Genomic DNA, 21787 nt, shown 5'->3' with positions numbered 1-21787 from the left:
CCAAGGATCTGCCTGTCTCTACCCACTGCCCTCAGCACAAGTTTGCAAAACTGTGCCTCAGCTCTAGATTGTACGTGGGTGCTAGGAACTCAAACTCAGTTCCTCAAGTTTGCCCAGCAAGTGCTTTACCAACTGAACCCTCTCCTGAGCCCCACTATAAGTTTCTCCTGACCCATCCCACATCTCCATCTCTTCCTAGAAGTCCCGGTTCTATTTCTCAACATTTCTTTTACTCCCTACTGAATGTGGTTCTGTGTGTCCAACATTGTAAAGCAGGCAACACCACCTCTTCTGTCTACATCGGCCCAAGCTAAATGGAAAATGAAGGTGACCGTCACCTCTATGCTAACCTGAATTGGGTTTTCTGCTCTTTGGGCAAACTACCAGACACATAAAAGACAGACAGTAAGTTGAGCAAGAACGTCCCCTTCCTGCAAAAACCTGCTGTCAATAATGTGAAAACAGACTTGTATCTAACGGCACTCACTGTGTGAGAAGGCATATGGTGGGCGGGCCTTGGCTTTGGGCCCCCCCCCACACACACACATCATTACTATTTTTGGTAAGCAGTAATTCACACAGTTTTCTAGAAGTTTTTTCGTCTTGGCTGTGATGTGAGACAGATGGCCTTGGGATGTTCCCACTGAGGGTGCCCCTGGGAGCTTGGGTTCCCAGGCTGCTCAGCTCTCTCTCTCTCGGTGGGGAATCACGCAGCTGCTTTTCTGGAGAAGCTTGGCCACCTTCTGATCTTGTAGATTCTTTTTCTACAACTACACATGCAAGATGCCAAAGTAACTTGACTTAGGCAATGGCAGGAAGGTTGCCCAGCCGGCAGGAGTTACAGATGTAAAATATAAAACAGTCCTATAGATTAATCTAGACTGGAAATACCAGACCGTGGGGAGGATCCTCCCCCATGACAGCAAGCAGCTCCAGAAGAAAGGCATTTGGTAGATATTTTTCCTTTGCCCCCTGATAGTTCCTTAAAAGACTGTGAGAGGTAGGCCTTTTTCTGCCACTAATCTGACACCAGTCCCCAAGTCCCTTCTGGCCACCTCCCTAGCTCTACCCACTAGGCTCTCACACGGATATTGTGGCAACTTTCTGATGGATCTAGGGACAAAAATAATAGAGGGTTGTGGGGAACTGGCTGCCACAAAGGCAAAGAGCTATGATGGTGGATGCCTCAAGAAAACCAGGAAGAATTTTCTGGAGGATTGTGTGAATGAGGTATAGAGTAGATTGATTAATCCCTGTATCTCTGCCAGGGCCAGTAGGAGAGGGTGATGAGTTTGGAGAAAAAAAAAAAGAAATAGTAAAGAATTGTGGAGAAATACAGGCTCCAGGAAGATGCCTTGATCTTGGTTTTGGATATGGGAAGATACCTGAGAGAGGTATCTGGAAGGTTATTAACTATGCTCTGAGATGGAGGTAGAAATCTGAAAGCTGTCGGCCCACGGATAGCTTTTCAAATCATGATAATGAGAGAGGATGGATCGGGGCAGCCCAACCTAAAACCCTGGCTAGCTATCCTGTCTATAGCTGACCATACTACTTAACCCACAAGGCTGCATCTCCAGGTAAGAACCATATTCCTCCAAATCCCCTCTCCCATTAACCAGGAGAGCTTCTTCATGCTGCCTTTTCCAACATGCCTTAAGCTTCTTCAAGGACTTGTTTTGAAGGATTGGTTTTGAGATCTAAAGTGTAGGCAAAGCCCAGTAATAACAGGCAGGGTGTAATCTTAGAAACCCCAAATGGTTCCCAGTTACCAGGGTGATTTCCAGGTCCCCTTGTCCCACACAGGAACTGTGATGGGGCCTAAGAGCAGAGCTAGCTCTCCTCAGGAGAAAGGCAGACCACCTGTCCCATCACATCTGATACCAGTGCCCAGACATCCTGCTCCTCCTTAGAGACATCTCTCCACACACAGCGGCCTCAGAAAAAGACTATGTGGTGATCACAAGCCAGGCTAGAAAGGATCCCCGGCTGGAAGGACGTGCTGAAAGCAGCAGAGAGAGATTGATGTGCAGCCTAGCTGCCCCAGGCATGTGTTCGCCATCTGTCAGGCGGAGGGAGCCCTGCCAGCCCTACATGGTTATTCAGTACTAAAAGAATATTCTTTAGTTTGACTGACACCCTGGGCAGCCTTTACCAAGATGGTTGGGCTCTGGGATCCAGATGGGACTGAGGGGCCTCTAGTCTCCTGAGGGAGATGCCTCCCTCTGGAGGGCTAGGCCACCCAGGGTACACAGAGTGGGAGGGCTCTCTGGGGCCTGCAAGGAGAGTGTGGCTTGGCTCAGAATGGGCAGGCCTAGGCCTGAGCGGGGACGTTTATATGTGGCTGGGCTTCAAAGATGAGCGAGAGACTGTAAGAATGTTCTTCACACATTAGCCCTGCTCCCCCTCCACCCGCCCCACAGAATCCTAAAGAGAACACTAATGCTAGGCTTAGGTCACCTCCCACAATGAAATAATCAAGTTTAGGCTTTTCTTGAGAAAAAAAAAATATATATATATATAGTCTCATCCATTAATTTCAAGCCAGACAAGAATAGACACATAGACCCTTTTCAGTTCTAGGCCTGTTAATTTCACTGAACATTCAGGTTTCCCTCCCTGAACACACCCTCCTCCGCGAAAGACTGTATGTTTCCTTCCCACTGGACACAACCACACCCAAGCAGCCACTTCAAACCACAAAACGTGGACGGATCTGAGCTACGCCATCTCCAGGCAGAAGGAATCAAAGCCAGCATGTGCCTGGCCATGTATCCTTTCCTCTGTCACATCAAGTTCCAGAGAAGTCATTCCATAAGCCTGGATCCCAAGCAGACTTTACCTGGAGCAGAATAGTAAGGAGCCGACCTTCCTGCCTTCTTTCCCTTCTGCCTGCCTGCCTTCCTGCCTTCCTCTTACCTTCTTTCCTGTCTGCCTTCCTTCCTTCCTTTCCTTTTTCCTTCCTTCCCTCCCTTCTTCCTTCCTTCTATACTTCCCTTCCTAGCTAGTTAACCTGGAGGTCACAATCCTCCTGCCTCTGACTTTTGAATGTTGAAATACCACATCTTACATTCTTTGTAAATTACTGAGATTTGAGGTCTGGTTATTTATGCAGCAAATCCTAACTTATCCTGACATGTAGGTACACCCAATCCTGTTACCACCAAGATCTCTCATACATGTTTTATGCTATTTTAGAGGCTGGAAAAAAATATACTCTTGAAGCTACAAAATGGAAAGGCAAACCAAAGGAGGTCAGACTCAAGCTTATTGTGATGTCAGGTTTTCACAATTAAGTGAATCACCAGCCCTGGGATCGCACTGGGTCTCAGGCAGAGATAAGCAAAACCTCAAGTCCCAGACCAAAAAAAAAAAAAAAAAAAAAAAAAAAAAAAAAAAAAGCCTCAGGCTGGGAAGATGGCTCAGTGTAAGAGCTCTTGCTGCTGAAGCATTGAGACCTGAGCTCAGATGATCAGCACCCACATAAAAGTCTGGGATCGGCTGCATGGGTGCCTGTGACCCTAAACCTGTGAGGAGCACGGACAGGAGAATCGCTGGGGCTTGCTGGCCCCAGTTTCGGTGAAAGACTGGTTCAGGAGAACAGGGCAGAGAGCCATGGAGGACACCAGGCATCCTCTTCTGGCCTCCAAGTATACATGATGAATACCTTCACAACACAAAGAGAGAGGTGGGGAAGTGATGGAGGGAAGGGGGGAGAGAGAGAGAGAGAGAGACAGACAGACAGACAGACAGACACGGGGGAGGGGGTGAGGAGGAAGAGGATGGAGGGGGATAGAGAAGGAGAAGGTAGGAGAGGAAGAGAGAGAGGGGGAGGGGAGTTGAAGAGCTGGAGATTTGGGGCAAGATGAAGGATTGACCAGAATGTGTGCGTAAGTTATTTAATAAACAGCTCTCAGCTTTGTCCCTGACTGTTTAAGATAGATTGGCAAAAGAGCAAGTGTTAGCATTTGTGCTTAATTTGGTTAGTGAAAAGGAGAGAATTCTGCTCTACTGAGTCATTCCAGGCTCCTCTGAACCCTCCAAGCAGGAGCACTCCCCACCAGCTCTCAAAGCAGGAGGCTGGGGACGCTGAGATGTGCCAGTGGCTGGAACACTTTCCTTTTGGTCCCCAGAATGTGGTTGCTGAAAGCCACATGTCCTCCTAGTGAGCTTCCCTTGAGATGCTCAACTTGGCCTCTACGACCAAATCTTACACGACCTTGTCACCAGTTACCCGAGTACAGGTTTGCCTTGTCCAAACGTGGCTCCAAGAAATCCGTGTTTGGTTTACTGCTCTGCTCACCACTCAGCACTCGCAGCAGGCTATGCTCACATGAGCTGGGCACACATGCTATTTACACAAACGCACATGTGTATCACATGGCAAACGTTCTATCTGCCCAGGATGAGGGATGAGGGATGAGGGATGAGGGGAGTGCAGGGCTGCCCCAGGTGTTACAGATGCTTGCTGGGGATGTGTGGGCTATCCTGTCACTCTAACATGGCATTAGTGGCAGAAGCTAGGACTTGTGGGTACCAAGTAGCTCTAGAATGAGGAAATACCTGCTTTGCAGGAAAACTCTCATTTAAGAAATTAATACAGAACTTTTTATCCTTCTTCCTTTTCTTTCTCCCTTCCTCCCTTCCTTTCTTGCTCCTTTCTCCTTCTTTCCCAATGTAAGGGTTTTGGGCCATGTGTTTCTTCCACTCCATGTCTTGATATATGTAAAGCTGGGAAGATGGGCTCAGTTGGTGAAGCACAAGCCTGAGAACCTGAGTTCAGATCTCCAGCACCTACAAAAAAAGAAAAAAGATGAAGGGCCCTGACCCCATTAGTTGGGGTACACAGACACGCAGATCCCAATCAGTGACTAGTTTATAAAGTAATAAGCCCAAAGTTCAGTAAGAATTTAAAAAAAAAAGTGGAAAGAGATCGAGGAAGACTCCTGAGGTCAGCCACCAGCTGGCTTCTACACTCATAAGTATGCACATACACACAAGCACCCACCTGCATACATATACACACGCCTACCACATAACACACACAGCATGCACCATAGGTACTGCCCCCTGAATTCTAAACTGTAGTCTTGTCTTCCACCCCTCCAACCCCACGCACCCAACACACACTCAAAGGCCTAAATTTCATAGCAGACAAAAAAAAAAAAAAGGCACTTGTATCCAAAGTCTGACGCTGTCCTTAAAATGAATGACTAGCAAACTTAATGGAGAATATTGTAGAGAGAACTTGTACCTTGTCATCATACCTGAAGATACTGAGTAAATTATGAGACCGAGAAGGAAGTTACCTCCAAAATATCTGGGGTATGCCTGGCTAATGTCAGGTTTGAAAAAGAAAATCTGCGCAGGGCTACTATGTTTCACATCCAGAGCCAGCAGCGGGTCACTCAATTACACATTTGTTGAAAAGGGTCTCCATAGGTCTAGGGAAATGGCTCAGTCAGTTAGGGTTTACCACACAACCCTGCGGACCTATGTTCAATCCCTTCTAGAGGCCAGAGGGAACAGAGGGCATCTTCTAGAGAGAATCTTCTCTATGGAGAAGACAGATATGGAGCTGCTGTCTGTGATTCAGGCTCTGTAGACACCCTTGCAGCAGCTCAGTGAGGGTCAGTGTGAGAATTAGACAAGATAGTGTGAAGACAGCAGGCCTGGCACCCTGGGAGCACTCCACTACTGTTACAAATGTTTGATAGTTTTGTAATGCGAGGAACTCCTTGGAGACAGGGCCAGTCAGCATCATGGCTAAGGAATGCTCCATCAGCCACGACCTGTGAGTTTTGCTTCTATCTTGGGCTTTCCCCTGGAGTTTTGTACTGACACAGGAAGCCTTGACTCTCCTTGTTCAGGTGCATTACCCCAACCACCTGGAACTATACACTCAGCCTCCGGGAATTCTTGTGCAAAGTGGCTTTGGAGTTCCCTGCCCACAACCCAGAATCTAAGAGGAGGATGTTTCTCCCCGAGGAACTGCATGTGATGGTTAATCTCAGCTGTCAATAAGCTGATGATATAAAGAACTACCTGGAAGATGAGCTTGTAGTGCACTTATGGGGAATATCATAAGTTAATTAATGTGGAAAACACCTGCTTTGAATGGCACCATTCCCTGGTTCAAGACCCTGGACTACATAAAAAGGAGAATCTTTCTGTGCACAGACAGCATCCAACACTTCCTGCTTTTTGACTGTGCACCCAAGGTGACTAGCTACTGTGTCCTACCACTGTGACATCCTTGCACTGATGGCCTATAACTTGAACTTCTGGCTAAAATAAGCCCTAAGTAGCTTTTATCAGGGTGTTTTTATTACCACAAAAGAAGAATAACAGAGAACCCACCATAGCCGGTGGTAGCAGGATGTGGTAAGTAGACACGCAGTGAAATGAGGGCTGAAGAAGAGGACAGTGGGATGTGAAGAACTTCGTGTCCCCACACAGCTGGGAGTTGTTCCTGCACTGGCTCACACAGGACAGTGTGACCAGGGGTTTCCTTGATTTGTCCGCAGTCTGAGTAGGAAAGTATCCGATACTTCGTTTTTTGTATAGGCTGCTACTCACAAACCTCTCATATACACCCTTCAGCATATTAAGGAAGGTCCCACCTATTCCTATGGGAGGGCTGGATTCCTTTCTTTTAATCATAACCAGGTGTTGGGCTTTATCTAATTTTTCAAGATTTACTAGGATAGCCAAATGACATGTTGGGGATCTTTGTTTTGTACAGTCTCATTTACTCTGTTAGCAGGATGACTACACTGGGTATTAATTAAACTAGGCTTGCATTCCCAGGAAACACTCACTGGTCATGGTGGTTTTTCATACCATGTTTTTTATACACTATTATATACAATGTTACACACTGTTGCGCTCTATGCTACAAGCTGCTGGTGATGAGACACAAGCCTCGACTTTTTTCATTTGCAATGCCCTTTTCACCTTTGACTTCAGCCTTTTTTTTTTTTTTTTTTTTGACTTCAGCCTTTTGTTAGACTCACAGAATGAACTGTGGAGGGTTCGTTCTTCTCTTTTCTGAAGAGCTTCTATAATGTCGCTATTCGATTTTCATACATTTAGGCTTCTTATTGACATCTGTTGAAGTTTTTAAAATATGACCACAAGTTCTCTGGTAATTTTCCCTCTAAGACATGCATCTTAACTCTCACTCTCTTGAAAACAAGCTGCAGTTAGTGAATTTCTTCTTGGGAGAGGAATAGTGGGTATTCCCTATCCCAAAAATGGGTTGTTAAGTCTGAAACACACACACAGAGAGAGAGAGAGAGAGAGAGAGAGAGAGAGAGAGAGAGAGAGAGAGAGAGAGAGAGAGAGAGAGACAGGAAATTTATCTGACATACTCGAAATCAAAGCAGCCAGGAAGGCTTTGAGGACATAAGCAATAGAGTGACTTCTCCTCCTTTAGTCTATCTTTAGGGTGACTCCAGCCCACCCCTCCCAGCACAATGTGGTGCTGGGGATGGAACACAGGCAAGCACACTAGGCAAGCACCTTACCCACAGAGCCGCATTCTCTAGCACCTGGATGGGCAAACATTTTCTTGCTCCATTGCTTCTTCTCCGGTTGCCATCATCTCTGAAACAGTTCTCTTCTACTGGCATGTGGCTATTCTGAGTCTTATCTTTGCATCGCCCTCTTGGTGAGTTCCCCAGAGTAATAAGAGGTAAAGACATGATTAGTTCACTATATCTTACTCTATATCTTACTAAAAGGCTTCTGTTAAAAAATATTTTAAACTCATCCTGTAAATTCTTCATACATGAACACAATGTATTTTGGTCTTATCCATCCCTTACCACCTTCTTCCAATCCTCTGGGACCTGCCAACTCATTGCCTGCCAGGCTGGACTTCATGTCCTACTATTGTTGATGTTCTGGTCATTAATAGCCCAGAGTCCAGTTAGTGCTGAATATGGGTGTGGAACCATCTACTGAGTATGGTATCCTACTGAGAGCCACATTCCCCCCCCCAAAAAAAAAGAGAATCCACAGACATCAAATGAAAACAGTTTCTCAGCTGGGAATAGGACCTGAGAATCCTTCCCCAACCTGTGCTAGAATATTAACTGGCTTGACCTTATGTAGGTAACTACAACCGCCGTGAACCGACACAAGCACATCAGATTCAGAAATCAGCATTTCACGGTTCTCCCCCATCCATTCTGTCTGCTCACTCTTCCGTGCTGTCCCTGGAGCCTTGGATGGGGAAGAAGATGATATAGGTAATCCACCCCACAGTTGAGCATACACAGTTATTCATACTGCTCAGCGCCTTGACCAGTTTGAGTCTCTGCATCAATCATTACCCACTGGGTTGAGAGCAGTCTACATCTATGTGCATACACACAAAAAATTAATGTAATTTGGCAACATGACCATTTAGCAAAACACCACCAGTAAGTTTCCCCCTGGGGCCTGGGGGTTGTGTGTTTTAGTCAACTTCGAGATCTCTTGAGAGCTTCTACCCTTCAACTTACCTGCCTGTCTCTCTGTTTGTCCTCAAGAGTTCTTATGTTCTAGCAAAAGTTCCCTGACCCCCAGCTTTGTTCTTTGCCCCCCATGGCTTCTCCATCTGCTTTGCCTTCCGTGTTTATTTTCCATTGCTTTGTCCTACAAGGATATTGCCTGGAATAAAGCATAAAAGCTTTATTCTCAAATCCTTTTAGCTTGCACATATATTCTAGTTCTGTTTATTTATGTATACGCCCTTTTGTGGAGAGCTTTTGGGGCCACTTCTAGGAATGTGGCAAGAATTTGATATTGGGCGAGGACAAGGAAATAGGCTCAAGATGAATACAGCTAAGGATATATTGTATTCCTTGTATCTTGGTCATCCTGATAAACCCCTAGGTACAGTGACCACAGGACTTGGTTTATTGCCTTGCTTGCTCCTTGACTACTTTGCCTTTGATCTAGAACTGACCCTATTCTTTGCATGTCCCTAGAATGGTATAAAAGCAGACTGGAAAAAATAAAAATAAACCCTGCTTCAGCACTGGTTGGAGTCATGTTATAATGTTGTCTAATTGTCTTTTCTTTTTGTAATCTTCACTCTCTCCCTTGAGACCCTGTTGACTGACTGAGCTGGCTTGGCTACTCTTTGCTTGTTAATTGGGAAGTTTTTGCTGAAGTAGGGGACTTATTAAGGTGTTTAGATAGAGAGTAATACAACACACCTTAAACAGTGTAGGAAAGAAAAGGGGAAAGCCAGTTTGAGATGCAAAATGGAACCAAGAAAAGACCAAGACCAAGAGTGATGAGTCTTAACCTCCAATCACAGAGGATAGGACAGGAGGACCTGCACAAGTCTGAGGCCAACTTGGGCTACACAGGAATTCTAGGCCATCCTAGGCTACATACGGGGTGTGAGCCTGTTATAAATGGTGTGGTGGAAATGATATCTAAAGAGAGACTTGTGTCTCTCCATCTGGTTATAAGCCTTCTGAAACAATGGACCCCATAGAAGAGGGGATTTCTTCAAGAATCTCATGCTGAAAGAAGGAAAATGTACTTGCCAGAGGTGGGAACTTGTCCCTAAGAACAGCTTGTCAGGCTGCTTTACAGAATGAGGCTAAAGTCCAGACAATAGTGGGTCAACTTCTTGGGGTACAGGCTGTAATCAGAGTTTCAGGAACACTTCTTTGTAATATAGGGATTTTTTTAAAAAATCTATTGTTTAGGATAAACATGAGAAACAGTTGAATTAATATTCAAATATAAAGTAAAATTTAAAACTCTACAGTTGGCCCTCAGTATCCTCAGGTTTGATATCCGCAGATTCAACTGAGCCTGAATCACAAATATTCAGGAGAGTCAGAAATGGGGCCTTTGATTGTGAGCCCAGTGCTCAGAGGACCCAGGAAAGGGTTTATCGTGAGTTCAAGGCCAATCTGAGCTATGTGGCAAAACTTTATGTGTGTGTGTCTCTCTCTCTCCCTCTCCCTCTCCCTCTCCCTCTCCTTCTCCCTCTCCCTCTCCCTCTCCCTCTCTCTCTCCCTCTCTCTCTCTCTCACACACACACACACACACACACACACACACACACACACACACACACAGAGACAGACAAAGAAACAGAGAGAGACAGAGAGACAGACAGAGACAGAGACAGAATTAAAACAAAAATAATTCCCTTGGATAAACTGTGCCAAGCACTTCCATAGCTTTCTGTGATGTCATAGATCCTAAGTGCCTTCCAGCAGTTGTACATGTAGTTGTGTTACCAGACCTGGAGTTCACACAGTCCATATCCAAACAAGCTGGGTGTGGCCACCTTCTTTGATAGAACAGCTGAATAGCAAGTTAATAATGGAGAGCAGGACAAGGAAATGTGACCACATGGGGCAGGAGGAGTGATTCCTTCCCCCAAGGCCATCTTCAGGGTCCTGAAGTGAGATTTGAAGTTTAAATAGAGGGCCAGGTGTGTGTGTATCTATTCTCCTCTGGTTAGCATGGGGTTTAGGCTTTCTCTTCTACCAGCATGAGATTCCTGGGAGAATTCAGTTTCGCAAGGTCCATTGTTTCAATAGTCTGATAGTCAAAACAAGGGACACTAAGTAAAATATTTTCATGCCTGGCAAGCTGAATCCAGTTAGGCCCATGATTGGCAGCACTACTATTAACAATGGTCAGATGCTCTTCTCTAAATGTAGTATGGAGACAATTTGTAGCATATTTACATTGCATCCGATATAGCAGGCAATTGAGAAATGATTTAAAATACATACGATGATGGGCCGGATACCTTCAATCCCAGCTCTCAGGAGACAGAGGCAGATAGATCTCTCTATGAGTTTGAGGCCAACCTGGTCTACAAAGTGATTTCCAAGGTACTGAGGGCTGTTACACAAAGAAACCTCTCTGGTCTCCACAGGGCATCAGGCACACACATGTCAAACAGACTTGTATGAGCAAGTGTGTGTGTGTGTGTGTGTGTGTCTCTGTGTGTGTTACATGCACAAATTACATATTTATTAAGAAGAGAGAATTGAGCATCTTCAGCTCTTGATACAAGTTTCTGATAATAATTCCCCAATGGACACGGAAGGATAGCTGTATATCAATTCAGTGTGTTACTGTCTCCTTATTATCTATGGCTTTTACTGGAGTTTAAACTACCCTTTGTAAAGCTGGAGAGATAGCTTAGTCTGTTTGCCACAGCAGGCTGAAGACAGGAATTCAATCCCCAGGACTCACATTAGAAAGATAAGGCAAGCAGAGAATGGGGTACATGTCTTTGATCCCAGCATTCCGGAGCCAGAGGTCTGAGTTCCAGACCAGCCTGGTCTACAGATCCAGTTGTAGGACAGCCAGGACTGACTACACAGAGAAACCCTGTCTCAAAACAAAAACAGATAAGGTCATTGGCCCACCCGTTTAATGTAAGGCATTGGCTGCCCTTCCAGAGGATCCAGGCCACATGGTGACTCACAACTGTCTTTAACTCCAGTTCTAGTAGATTCAGTGTCCTCTTCTGGTCTCCACAGGGCATCAGGCTCATGGTAAACAGATCGACATACAGCAAAACACCTATTCACATAATATTTTTAAAATAAATTAGTTAAAACTCATATTTTTAAAAAATGACATGCCTGTGGGAAATGGGATGTGTGGATCCATTAAGTTTTGTTTAAAGATAGGTTGAAGCAAAGGTATTTTCTAGAATCTTTGTTTAAAACATTGGGGCTCAGAGTCCTTTCTTTTAAATCTGTTTCTTGTCCCAGGAGAGCGACATTGTCTTTCTTGGATTTTTATCTCAAAAACCCTTGAAATAAGCCATAGGGAATATCAGGGCAGGGAGAGAAAGAAAAGAGAAACTGTTTCCCAGAAGTACCCACTATAAATTAATCACTCATCCCAAACTTCTGGGAATAGAGGTTATTCAGGTCCTGGGTCATCTTGACTGACAGGCAGCAAAAGATGATGAGTAGGCAGAAACCCACGCACAGCAACTAGACTTTGACTCCTGGCAGATCCCCAAGTGGCAGAACAGGATCCTTAACAGTGGTCTCCAGTCTAAAAGCCTCTGAAGGGAGTTGCTAAGACTTCTGGAACCACCGTGGGCTGTGATTTAAACCACCTTTCCCAGTAAAGGCAAATGTAACCTTGAAACAAAATGTCTTTACCTGTTACAAAGCATCAAAAAAAAAAAAAATTCAGATGCTTATCAGGTCAAGCCTAAGTGAAGGCAGAGCTTGATTCCAAACCCTTCTGCCCTGGAGGTGTTAACAGAACTTGGCACATCTGAGATTTTCACAACCTCCTGGAGCATGTAGGCAAAAGATAGTGATGGCTAGGGACCACCCAAGATGAGAAACTTAACACAAGTATCACCCAGAGGCTGCCCCACCCTCCACTCAGGGAACTGAAGGAAAAAAGGCCACAACCAAACATCCCTGGAGGTGTGGCTTCAGTTCAAAGCATTCCAGGTGTAGAGTGGCCTCAGGTGGCAGAGCTAAGTGTAGATGCTCTCCTAAGAATGCTGCCCAGTTCCAACCCTCAGCCAATTCCCTTCTTATGAAAAACCTTCTAAATATAACTAGTGACACAATGATTGCAAAACACAGTACCTGCGGCTGGGGACACAGTGTGGTGGCTGGAGTACTTGTCACACTAATGAGAGGACCAGAGTTTGGGTCCAGAGGATCTAAAAGAGTGCCTGTGATCCTAGCCTCGGAAGGAAGAGACAAGTAGACATCTACATCTGTGAGTTCTGGCTTTGACTGAGAGACCCCACCTCAAAGACCAATCAGAGAAGATTCTCAGTATCAACCCTGGGCCCTGCACATGCGTACACACTTGAACATGAATACATACTGTTGAGGTTTGTTGAGGTCTACTGCTGTGTATTGTAATGTTACATTCTATACCTGAAGGTCTAGGCCTACAAGTGACTTCTCGACTTTTTGTTGTGCAAACCCTGTGTTGTACACGGACAGAACACACCCAGACAACATGGTTCCATGTGGAGAGATTTAATGAGAGAAGAGTAGAAGAGAGGAAAGGTGGTCGGCCATTGGCACGTGATGGGAGGGGAGAAGGGGGCAAGAACAGAGAATAACAAAGAGTAAGAGAGAAGTAAGAGAGGGAGGAGGTGGCAAACAGCCCCTTTTATAGTCAGGCACCGCTGGCTGTTGCTAGGCAACTATGGGGCAGAGCAATACCTGACTATTCCCAGGTAGTTGTAGGTGTGGAACTTAGAATACCAACATTCCCCTGTTTTGGTTTAAAAAGAAAAATTAGAGGCGATGGTGAAGCAAGAATAGGGTCATTGTGATCTCTGACTACTTCCTGCTTGCTTTGGGGCGACGTGTCTCTAGGGAACCTAGAAAAGTGGTTATGGGATGTTTGTCCAGTCTTAGGAGTTGGCCGTTTCCTTGTTGTCCAGGGTCTGTGGAACCATCCGAGGATAGGTCAGAAGGAACAGGTCCAATAGAAACGTCTGTGTCTGTGAGAGGAGACCGAAACATCTGAAGGTCACTTCTCTGGAGCTGTCCTGAGTGTAGTAAGCCCCTGGACTTGACAAGATGCTGGAACATCTTTAAGATCTGCAGAGCAAGGGAGAAGCCCAGCTGGGACACTGGTGTGCACAGCTGAGGCACTGCGCACCGGTGGCGGTGTGAGCACGCTGGAGCAAAGTCCCGGACAGAAAGAGAGTGCTTGCTTGTACAAGGGTCTTAGGGGTCGCATGTGTGTGGGAAAGTAGGCCTCACAGACAGAGTTCCTGCGGAACAGGGTCAGACCTATTTTTCACAGGTACAGACCAGGAGATACAGCAACGAGGAAGGGAGGAGGGGGAGGCCTGGGTATGGGGCCAGACAGAGATACTGTTTTCTGGTTAGCGTAAATTAGACCAAAACATCTTAGGAAATGGGGACAGGGGGCGAACACCGATAGACCTGTGGATGAGAATAGGGATTAATTGCCCCGACCAGTGTTGGGGCTAGATTTAGAGCCGGTGCTCCTGAGCCAGAGAGCAGCTTATCCAGGCCGGGCCTGGCATTAAACTGTCTCAAGAAGAGAGAGAGGGAAAGTCTCACCCAAGGGAAAAGGCTCCATCCCCTGAGGCAGCACGGGTAGCTCCAAGCTCAAGAACGTTCCCCTGAGGCCATGTGTACACCATGGAAAGTCAAGCTCTGAGGTAAAGAAAGCGCACAGAGGTTGAGTTGGTACCATTCACCAGCACACGCTTGAAGAGGGCGCTCTTCTTGGCGGGCAGCTGTAAGCAGCAAGCAGGGCATCGCAGCGATGGAGAGGCCTGCTGGAGTGGTGGAAGTCCTGAGTCCTACAGCAGTCAGCAGGTGGTGGTGGTCAGATGGCATAGATGGTGTGGCTGAGGCAGCAACTGCGATCAAATTCCTGTGATGTGATGTGCTGTGCATGGAAGCAGCAGCAGACTTAACGGCAGGGCCCAACAGCGGACATGAGGTGGCAATCTTGGGTCATGCACGCTGAAGCAGCACGCATCTTTAGTTCTCCTTGCCACGTGGAGCCAGCCATGGCAAGCGACTGTGACTGCGCCCCGGGCCCAGGGTAGACTGTGGGCAATGCGGTGGGAGCGCACAACTCCATCCCTCTCCTCCATGGCTCCTTGCTAGCAGGCAACTAAGACCTTGCCCCCGGGGCCCTGGGCCCAGGACAGGCTGGGGGCTGTAGCAGTCAGTAGAGACACACTGTGGGAAGGGCCTATCCTCCTCTGCCCCGAGGTTGCTGCTGCTGCTGCGGCTGATGGCAGGGCACCAGGCACAGGAGATCAATGTCCTCATGCGGGGCATCCGAGTCTCAGCACCAACGTTGCTGTTTAAATCTCGGCCCATGCCAGGACAGAATACACCCAGACAACATGGTTCCACGTGGAGAGGTTTAATGAGAGAAGAGGAACACCTTGTTCCTTGATTTAAAATTATTGGTTAAATAAAATTGGCAACAGCCAATTACTGGAGGGTTTAGAGGTAAATGGGTTTGGGATAACCTGGTTGGATGAGGAGAGAAGGGGGAAGTGGGGGAGAACAGGAGAGAGGAAGCTGCCATGAGGGACATGGATGATGAGCATGTGGCCAAGAGAAACAGTAAGTATCTGGGGTACACCCCTGTGGAGGTAGCCAGGCCAGCAATTAGAAGAGTAGATTAGGAGTAGATTAGGGGTCCCCCCCCCCAACAATAATTTTCAAAGCCAAATAAAATGACCGTAGTCTGAGTCTCATTTATTTGTAAGCTACTCAGGGATAAGCTTAAATTGGTTCTACTACACATACTACACACACATACACATGAAACAAAAACGGGGGAGAAAAAAAGAAGCACCCAAGAAAAAAAGATGAGTGGTAAGTGTTGTGTTTTATAAAAAGATAGGAAGAAGGAATATGTTTGGTGGAGGCATGTGGGGGAAGGGGGTGCCTCTGCAGGCCCATCCTGAGGCATCCATCCCGCCTTGAGGTACCAGCTTATTCAGGGCATGGGGAGGGGAGCTGAGGAAGTAATAAAGACAAAGGAAGGCAGAGAGAGAGAGAGAGAGAGAGAGAGAGAGGGAGGGAGGGAGGGAGGGGGAGAGAGAGAGAGAGAGAGAGAGAGAGAGAGAGAGAGAGAGAGAGAGAGAGATTAAGGAGCAAGAGGAGAGGGCAAGCAGCCCCTTTTCCTTTTATAGTGAGTCAGGCACACCTGACCATTACCAGATAACTGTGGGGGTGGAGCTTAGACTAAATGCCAACAGGAAGCCGTTCAAAGGATGAGCCCCACCTGCAAGGCAGGGAGGCATGTTATGCAGTCATTGACAAAGATAGAAAAATGTCCTCTAGCCCAGGGGTTCTCAACCTTCGTAATGCTGTGACCCTTTGATACAGTTCTTCATGTTGTGGTGACCCCAACCGCAAAATTATTCTGTTGCTACTTCCTGACTATAGTTTTGCTACTGTTATAAATCATAATGTAAACACCTGTGTTTTCCAATGGTTTTAGGCAACCCTGTAAAAGGTCTTTTGACTCCCTCCCACCCCCAACTCCCCCCAAGGTTGAGAACAGCTGCTATGGTTGGGCCAGGAGCGAAGGTGTGAACAAGCTATCAGCCAAGCAGCATTCCCCTGTCTGTCCTGGGTTAACACTTTGGAGAAGGGAGAAGTGCAGGCTGCCTGTAAGGGTTCCCAAACATTAAATGAAATCAGAGACAATCTTGTCACTACATTAAAAAATAACTTTAAAAAAAAAAACCAGATAAAGAAAAACAAAGCTAAGCTAAAAAAAATAGAGTCAATAATTGGGTAGAACAGAATATGCTTAGCAAGCATGAAGCTCTGGGTCCAAACCCCAGCACCCACGAACAATAACAACAGCTAGACATAAACAGTGAAGCAAGAAAGAACTGGGTAGAACCGGTTGTGGTTCAGGGGTCAAGGAAGAACCCTGAATTCAAACAAAAGACATTTGTTTAGGCTCAGGAGGCAGCTCAGCTGGTGAAACACTGGCCTAGCATCACGGAGCCCTAGGTGGGGTTCAGCCCTATATACAGCAGGTGTGGTGGTACACACCTGTAACTCCATCACTTAGAGCAGAGAGTCAGGAAGATAAAAGGTTCAAGGTCACCCCCTGCAGCACAGATGACTTGGAAAACCAAAGGCTGGAGAAACAGCACATTCCTGACTACTGGGTCTGATTTCTCATATCTCGCCCTGGATGTGTAGTCTCCAGTTGCCTCTGTTGCAAAAGCGAAGTTATCTTTTCTCTTTACTCCCTGGACCAGGATGAATAGAATCTTCAAAGTGGCCCACAATGCTGGCCCTGACTCCTTTACCGCTCTTCCTTCCTGAATCACACGTCCTGTGGCCCTGCCTCCAGACAAGTGAGGACGCCTGAAATTGCACTGAGTATATGCTAGATGTCAACACCAAGCAGCAGGACCCACAACGGCTTCAGGGTGAAGGCAGCTGTGGTCAACCTCTCCACTCTCTTGCTTATCTTGGTTTACATGGTTGTTTAAATATGAACTGTCCTCCATAGGCTCAAGTGTTTGAGGGTTTGTCCTTCAGATGGCAGTGCTGTGCTGGAAGGCTGTGGGGCCTTGAGGAGATTAAGCCTTGCTGGAGGAAGTGGTCATGAAGGGATCCGTGTTGGCTTGAGTTTTCTACTCCCAATATGCCTCCCTACACTGACAATGGTATTCTCTCCAGCTTCTGGTTAAAATAAATCCTTCCTCTAAGTTGATTCTTGCCAGGCAACTGGTCTTAACGAATGAGAGAAACAAACATAGTTAGGAGTACTATGATCCTGCTGTACAAATGGTTTTTGACTAGCCGTGAGAACACCATGAACCCTGGGGAGTCAGACAACTGAGGAAGTTCAATATGGTATCTCTTACATCACAGCTGGTCAAGGAATAGGAGGATCAGGAGTAAAGAAATTGGCCAATGTGGGAACAAGAGTTTTTCAGAAAATGATAGAAGCTATGAAAGAAATGGAGCCATGAGGTAGGAGAGAACCCAGCATCTCCTGCCAGGAAAAAGTGTTTTTTTAGGGTCAAGTTGCTATGAGCTGAGTCCTGAATGACAGACAAGGAATGGCTGCTATGTGAATTTGGGGCAAAAGTGTTCCAGGTAAAGTAATAAGCAGAAACAAAGGCCCTGAGTTGGAAATGAGCAGGTCCATGAAGTACACAGGAGGCTAGTGCCCTTGGAGGGATTGAGTGACAGAAGGGTCATGGTATTCAATGGATCTATGTAGGAGGGTGTTTCTCAAGTGTTAGCGTCCAGCATATACTCCGTGCAATTATAATTTTCTTTGTTCAGTGATGTCCACACACTCCAAGCTTCTTGCATTGACGTCATCGGGGAGTTATGTAAGTCAGAAAGTCCGTTCAGGTCATACAGGGATGAGAAGACCAGGGCAAAGCAAAGAACTTAACCTGGAACCCATGGAAAAGCTAGTGAAGTGTTCTAGACAAGGGTGGCTAACCTGAGCCTCATTTATTCTTATTCAACATTGTATGTACATGAGCGCGTGTGCTTACTCGAAGAAGGTAGAGAGGATGTGGAATCCTCTGGAACTGAAGTTACAGGCAGTCGTGGGCTGCCAGACATAAGTTCTGAGAACAGAACCTTTAGAAGAGCAGCAAGCACCCTGAGCCAGTGAGACATCTCTCAGATCCTCCAAAGATTTCTTTTTTTTAGAAAGAAAATGTGGCTATAGCCACAGCCCTGTTAACAGTTCGTGGGATAGCTCTGTCTTTGTGCAGAGCCTCCTACAACAAGGGGGGAGGGGGGACAAGGAAAAAAGGCATAGCTGCCTGCCCTCCAAGCTGTCAGAGTCCCAGACACCATGCTCAGCATCTCTGGGATTCTGCTGAAAGATAAACACTGATAAGGTCTGCAGGTCATCTCCAGCAGCCAAGGCCCCCAAGCTCGCTGGGAGGGGCTGGTGCTCCCAGAGCTGAGTGGACAGAAGCCAGAACTGCATGTGTTTCCCTTCAGAAGAAAGCTGCAGCTGGCCACCCACCCTGGGTCTGAGCTGCCCCTGGATGGATCCCCCCCAGAGGGAAAGCATTGTTTGTATCCTTCTCTGAAAGGCCAGGAGGTCGTGGACAAAAAGTCTCCTGCAGACTGACAGGATTGGGGTTGCATCTATGCAGAACTGTGGCAGAATCTCAACCCCTATTAGCAAAAAAAAAAAAAAAAAGCCTACACTACAAAAACTACTAGTGGCCACACCATGTCTGGGGCAGTGTGAACCTTAGAAGTCTGTCTAAATTTATCAGAACTGAGCAGTGCCTGCTGGGATGGGCAAGCCTTTGAAGTTAGCTTCTTATAGAGAAACAAACCAACAATAGCAGGAACAACAAAACCCCACAAACTCTCTAAAACTAAATTATTAGAACGATGCGGGCATCCCTCCAACCTGACTGTAATCACCCTCCATATTTATGGGCTCCATTCTAGAGGTTTAACTAGCCAAGGACCAAAAATTCCACATTTGGGACTGCAGATAGAACTCAGTTGGTGCTTTAACAGGCACCAAGCCTTGGGATTTGACCCCAGCACCGCTTAAACAGGGCATCAAATGCACATTTGCAGTACCAACGCTCAGGAGGAAGAGTTAGAAAGATCATGAGTTTAAGGCTGTCCTTAGATATGCAGCTTGAGGCCAACCTGGGCTTCATTAGACCCCTGTCTAAAAACAAAACAAAAACAAACAAAAAAACCCTCAAAAATGGCATATGTATTGAATATGTATACTTTAGTCTCTGAAATACAATGTAACAACATCTGGCTATTATATTCACTCTGATTTACCTAGAGATGGTGGAGTACACACCACACTCTTTTATGAGGGACTAAGTATCTTCAGATTTTTGTTTGGGGCATGAGGTGGAGTGAGAGCCCCTGGATGACTCTCTTGCCAGCACTGAGGGATGGTTATAATATATCCTGAAACTGTTCACACAGGGTCTGTGACATGCCCCTCTATAAATGGAGGGTGAAGGTTAGGCATCTTTGTCTGACCCTAGACAGATCGACCTAACAATGATACCCATAATCAACCTCACAATTCTCTCAACAGCGTTTTGTTTGACAGGGTCTCAAGTAGCCCAAGCTGGTCTCAAATATGATTTGTAGCCAAGGATAAATTTGAACTTCTAATCCTATAGATTATCCTTGGTACATGATAGGCAAGCACTCTGCGCCTCACACTCAACACACACACACACACACACAGACACTCACACCCCTCTATCAATAAATCCAACTCCCCCCAAATCACCGAGCAAAGCCTTATGCTCAGTCTAGCACTCACACAGAGCAACACTGCCCTCTGATGGTAAGTGGAAGACTTAATTCTTAATTGACTGCTCACGGACAGGTTCTCACAGGGAGCCTCACTCTACCACCTCTGCTCCTGAAACAATGTGGGGATTAAACTCTAAATTCTGCCTTCTTGGAGTGGGTTGGAGGTTGATTCTGGGCCTCTGGTGATCCAGGAAAGTGATGTTCTAGTTGAGGAGCTCTAGGGTTTTTATGCCTTAGTGTTTGGATTTTGAAAGTCTAGTCTGCAATGCTAGGTAATCCTGAAAGGCTGTTCCAGTAGCAAAGAAGACAAAGAATTAAAACTTGTGCTGCCTGTGAAATGGGACTTTTGCAATGGCTGCACACATGGTGTTGATGACTACAATGGAGCAGGACTGAGAGCAAGAGCGACTGCCTAGTTTCAATGGGATTTTCTGGGCCTGAGAGACGGTTTAGTGTCGTAGAGATGCTGGCACCAAGTCTACCACCTGAATTCAGTTCCCTGGATCCACATGGTAGGAGGAAAGAATCAACTCCCAAAAGTTGTCTTTTGGCCTCCATATGTGTGTGCTTACCTATACATACTAAATAAACAAATTTTAAGAAAATGGAGGGTGGTGTCTCCGAAAACCCCATCCCCTTCTGCTGCTCTTCAATCCAGCCCAGTCTGTCTCTGGAATCTCACCACTGCATTTTGGGTGTGAGGCACAGAGCCATCCTGGTCCTGCCTGGGTGTAGCTAGACTGCACTTTGCAGTGAGGACTGGCAGAAATCAAAGACAGAATCTGTCCTTCAGCTGAGCCCCGGCCTGGCCTCGAAAGAGTCCTTTCTTCTTCTGGGTTCTGACTTGATACTGTCTCCTGCAAGCAGCCCTTCTCCATCACAGTATGCTCAGCTCAGTGCATCCTGGCTTTGCTGTTCTCCCAGTTTCCAGAGGCTGTTCTCTGTTCTGTGTCCATGTACAATCCTGAGTTCTCTGGTCTCTCCCTGTCCCATCCCCACATCCTGAGTAACACATCTATTCACCCCTGCTGGTCTTCTGAAGTCAGCTCCTTGGGTCAGCCATTGACCTGTGGCCTGGCCACAGGTGCAAGGAGGACATAGGAAGACAGAAAGGGGACAGGCCATCCCTTGCTTGCATTTTGACTTTCTGAGCATTTTCTGTTTTGTTTTGTTTTGTTTTTTTTTTTTAATTTTTAATGTATGTGAGTAAACTGTCGCTATCTTCAGACACACCAGAAGAGGGCATCAGATCCCATTACAGATGACTGTGAGCCACCATGTGGTTGCTGGGAATTGAACTCAGGGCCTCTGGAAGAAGTCAGTGTTCTTAACCGCTGAACCATCTCTCCAGCCCTTTCCGAGCATTTTCTAAGGCAATTGTTGCATTTGTATTTTCCTTGAACACAGAAACTGCAAATGCAGATGAAACACTGCCAGACTTCATGACCATGAGAAAGGGAGCTGAGAACCAACTTCCCAAAGTTCAGTGTGCCTCTGAGAAGAGCCTCCTTAGAGATGACCGACTGTGAAGGTCTTCAGAAAGTCCTGACACCTGACGGCTGTGCATAGGTTGGTCTTACCATCTGGCTGCCCCTCAAGAACCTCAGGATTGTTTCCAACATGCCAGAGTTCAGAAACCAGGCCAGGCTTCCCTCTGGATTAAATGTTTCCTCTCATTTAGGACCAAAATCACAGAAACATCAAAAAACAGCTTGGGAATGTCAGCTTTTCGAAAATGCTGCATCCCACTTTTAGCTACCCCATAAATACACAATTGCCTCCCAAAGGCCCTTCTAAAGTCTGCTGCCATCTAGATGACTGCATATAAATTCTAAGGCTTAAGGTCATTTTTCTTCTTCAAAAGCAAACCATCTCTTGGTCAGTGAGTGGCACCTCCTGCCACTGTCACCACTTGGCTTGAGGCTTCTTCCTCTGGGCTGCTGGCCATATTCATTCAGCCCTGCACTGGCTGCCAGCAGGAGAAC

At 46.4% G+C, this 21787-nt stretch overlaps 1 protein-coding gene across 4 annotated transcripts in view; it reads left to right on the top strand.

Moving 5' to 3' along the window:
* The window catches only part of Ercc6l2 (ERCC excision repair 6 like 2), a 267327-nt gene that overhangs the window by 220586 nt on the left and 24954 nt on the right, over positions 1-21787 (top strand). The window contains exon 20 of one of the 4 annotated variants that reach the window (XM_039096261.2): positions 16766-20407. The exons of the other annotated variants lie outside the window; for them this stretch is intronic. Coding sequence (XP_038952189.1) covers positions 16766-16832 — 67 coding nt within the window. The 3' untranslated portion in view covers positions 16833-20407. Of the gene's footprint in view, positions 1-16765; positions 20408-21787 lie in introns of those variants that run through there. 4 annotated transcript variants of the gene reach the window in all.

Source organism: Rattus norvegicus, chromosome 17 (genome assembly GCF_036323735.1).
Source record: "Rattus norvegicus strain BN/NHsdMcwi chromosome 17, GRCr8, whole genome shotgun sequence".
In the NCBI taxonomy this organism is placed as follows: Eukaryota; Metazoa; Chordata; class Mammalia; order Rodentia; family Muridae; genus Rattus; species Rattus norvegicus.
Note: the sequence above shows the minus strand (reverse complement) of the source record. Positions and strands in the feature narration are given on the sequence as shown.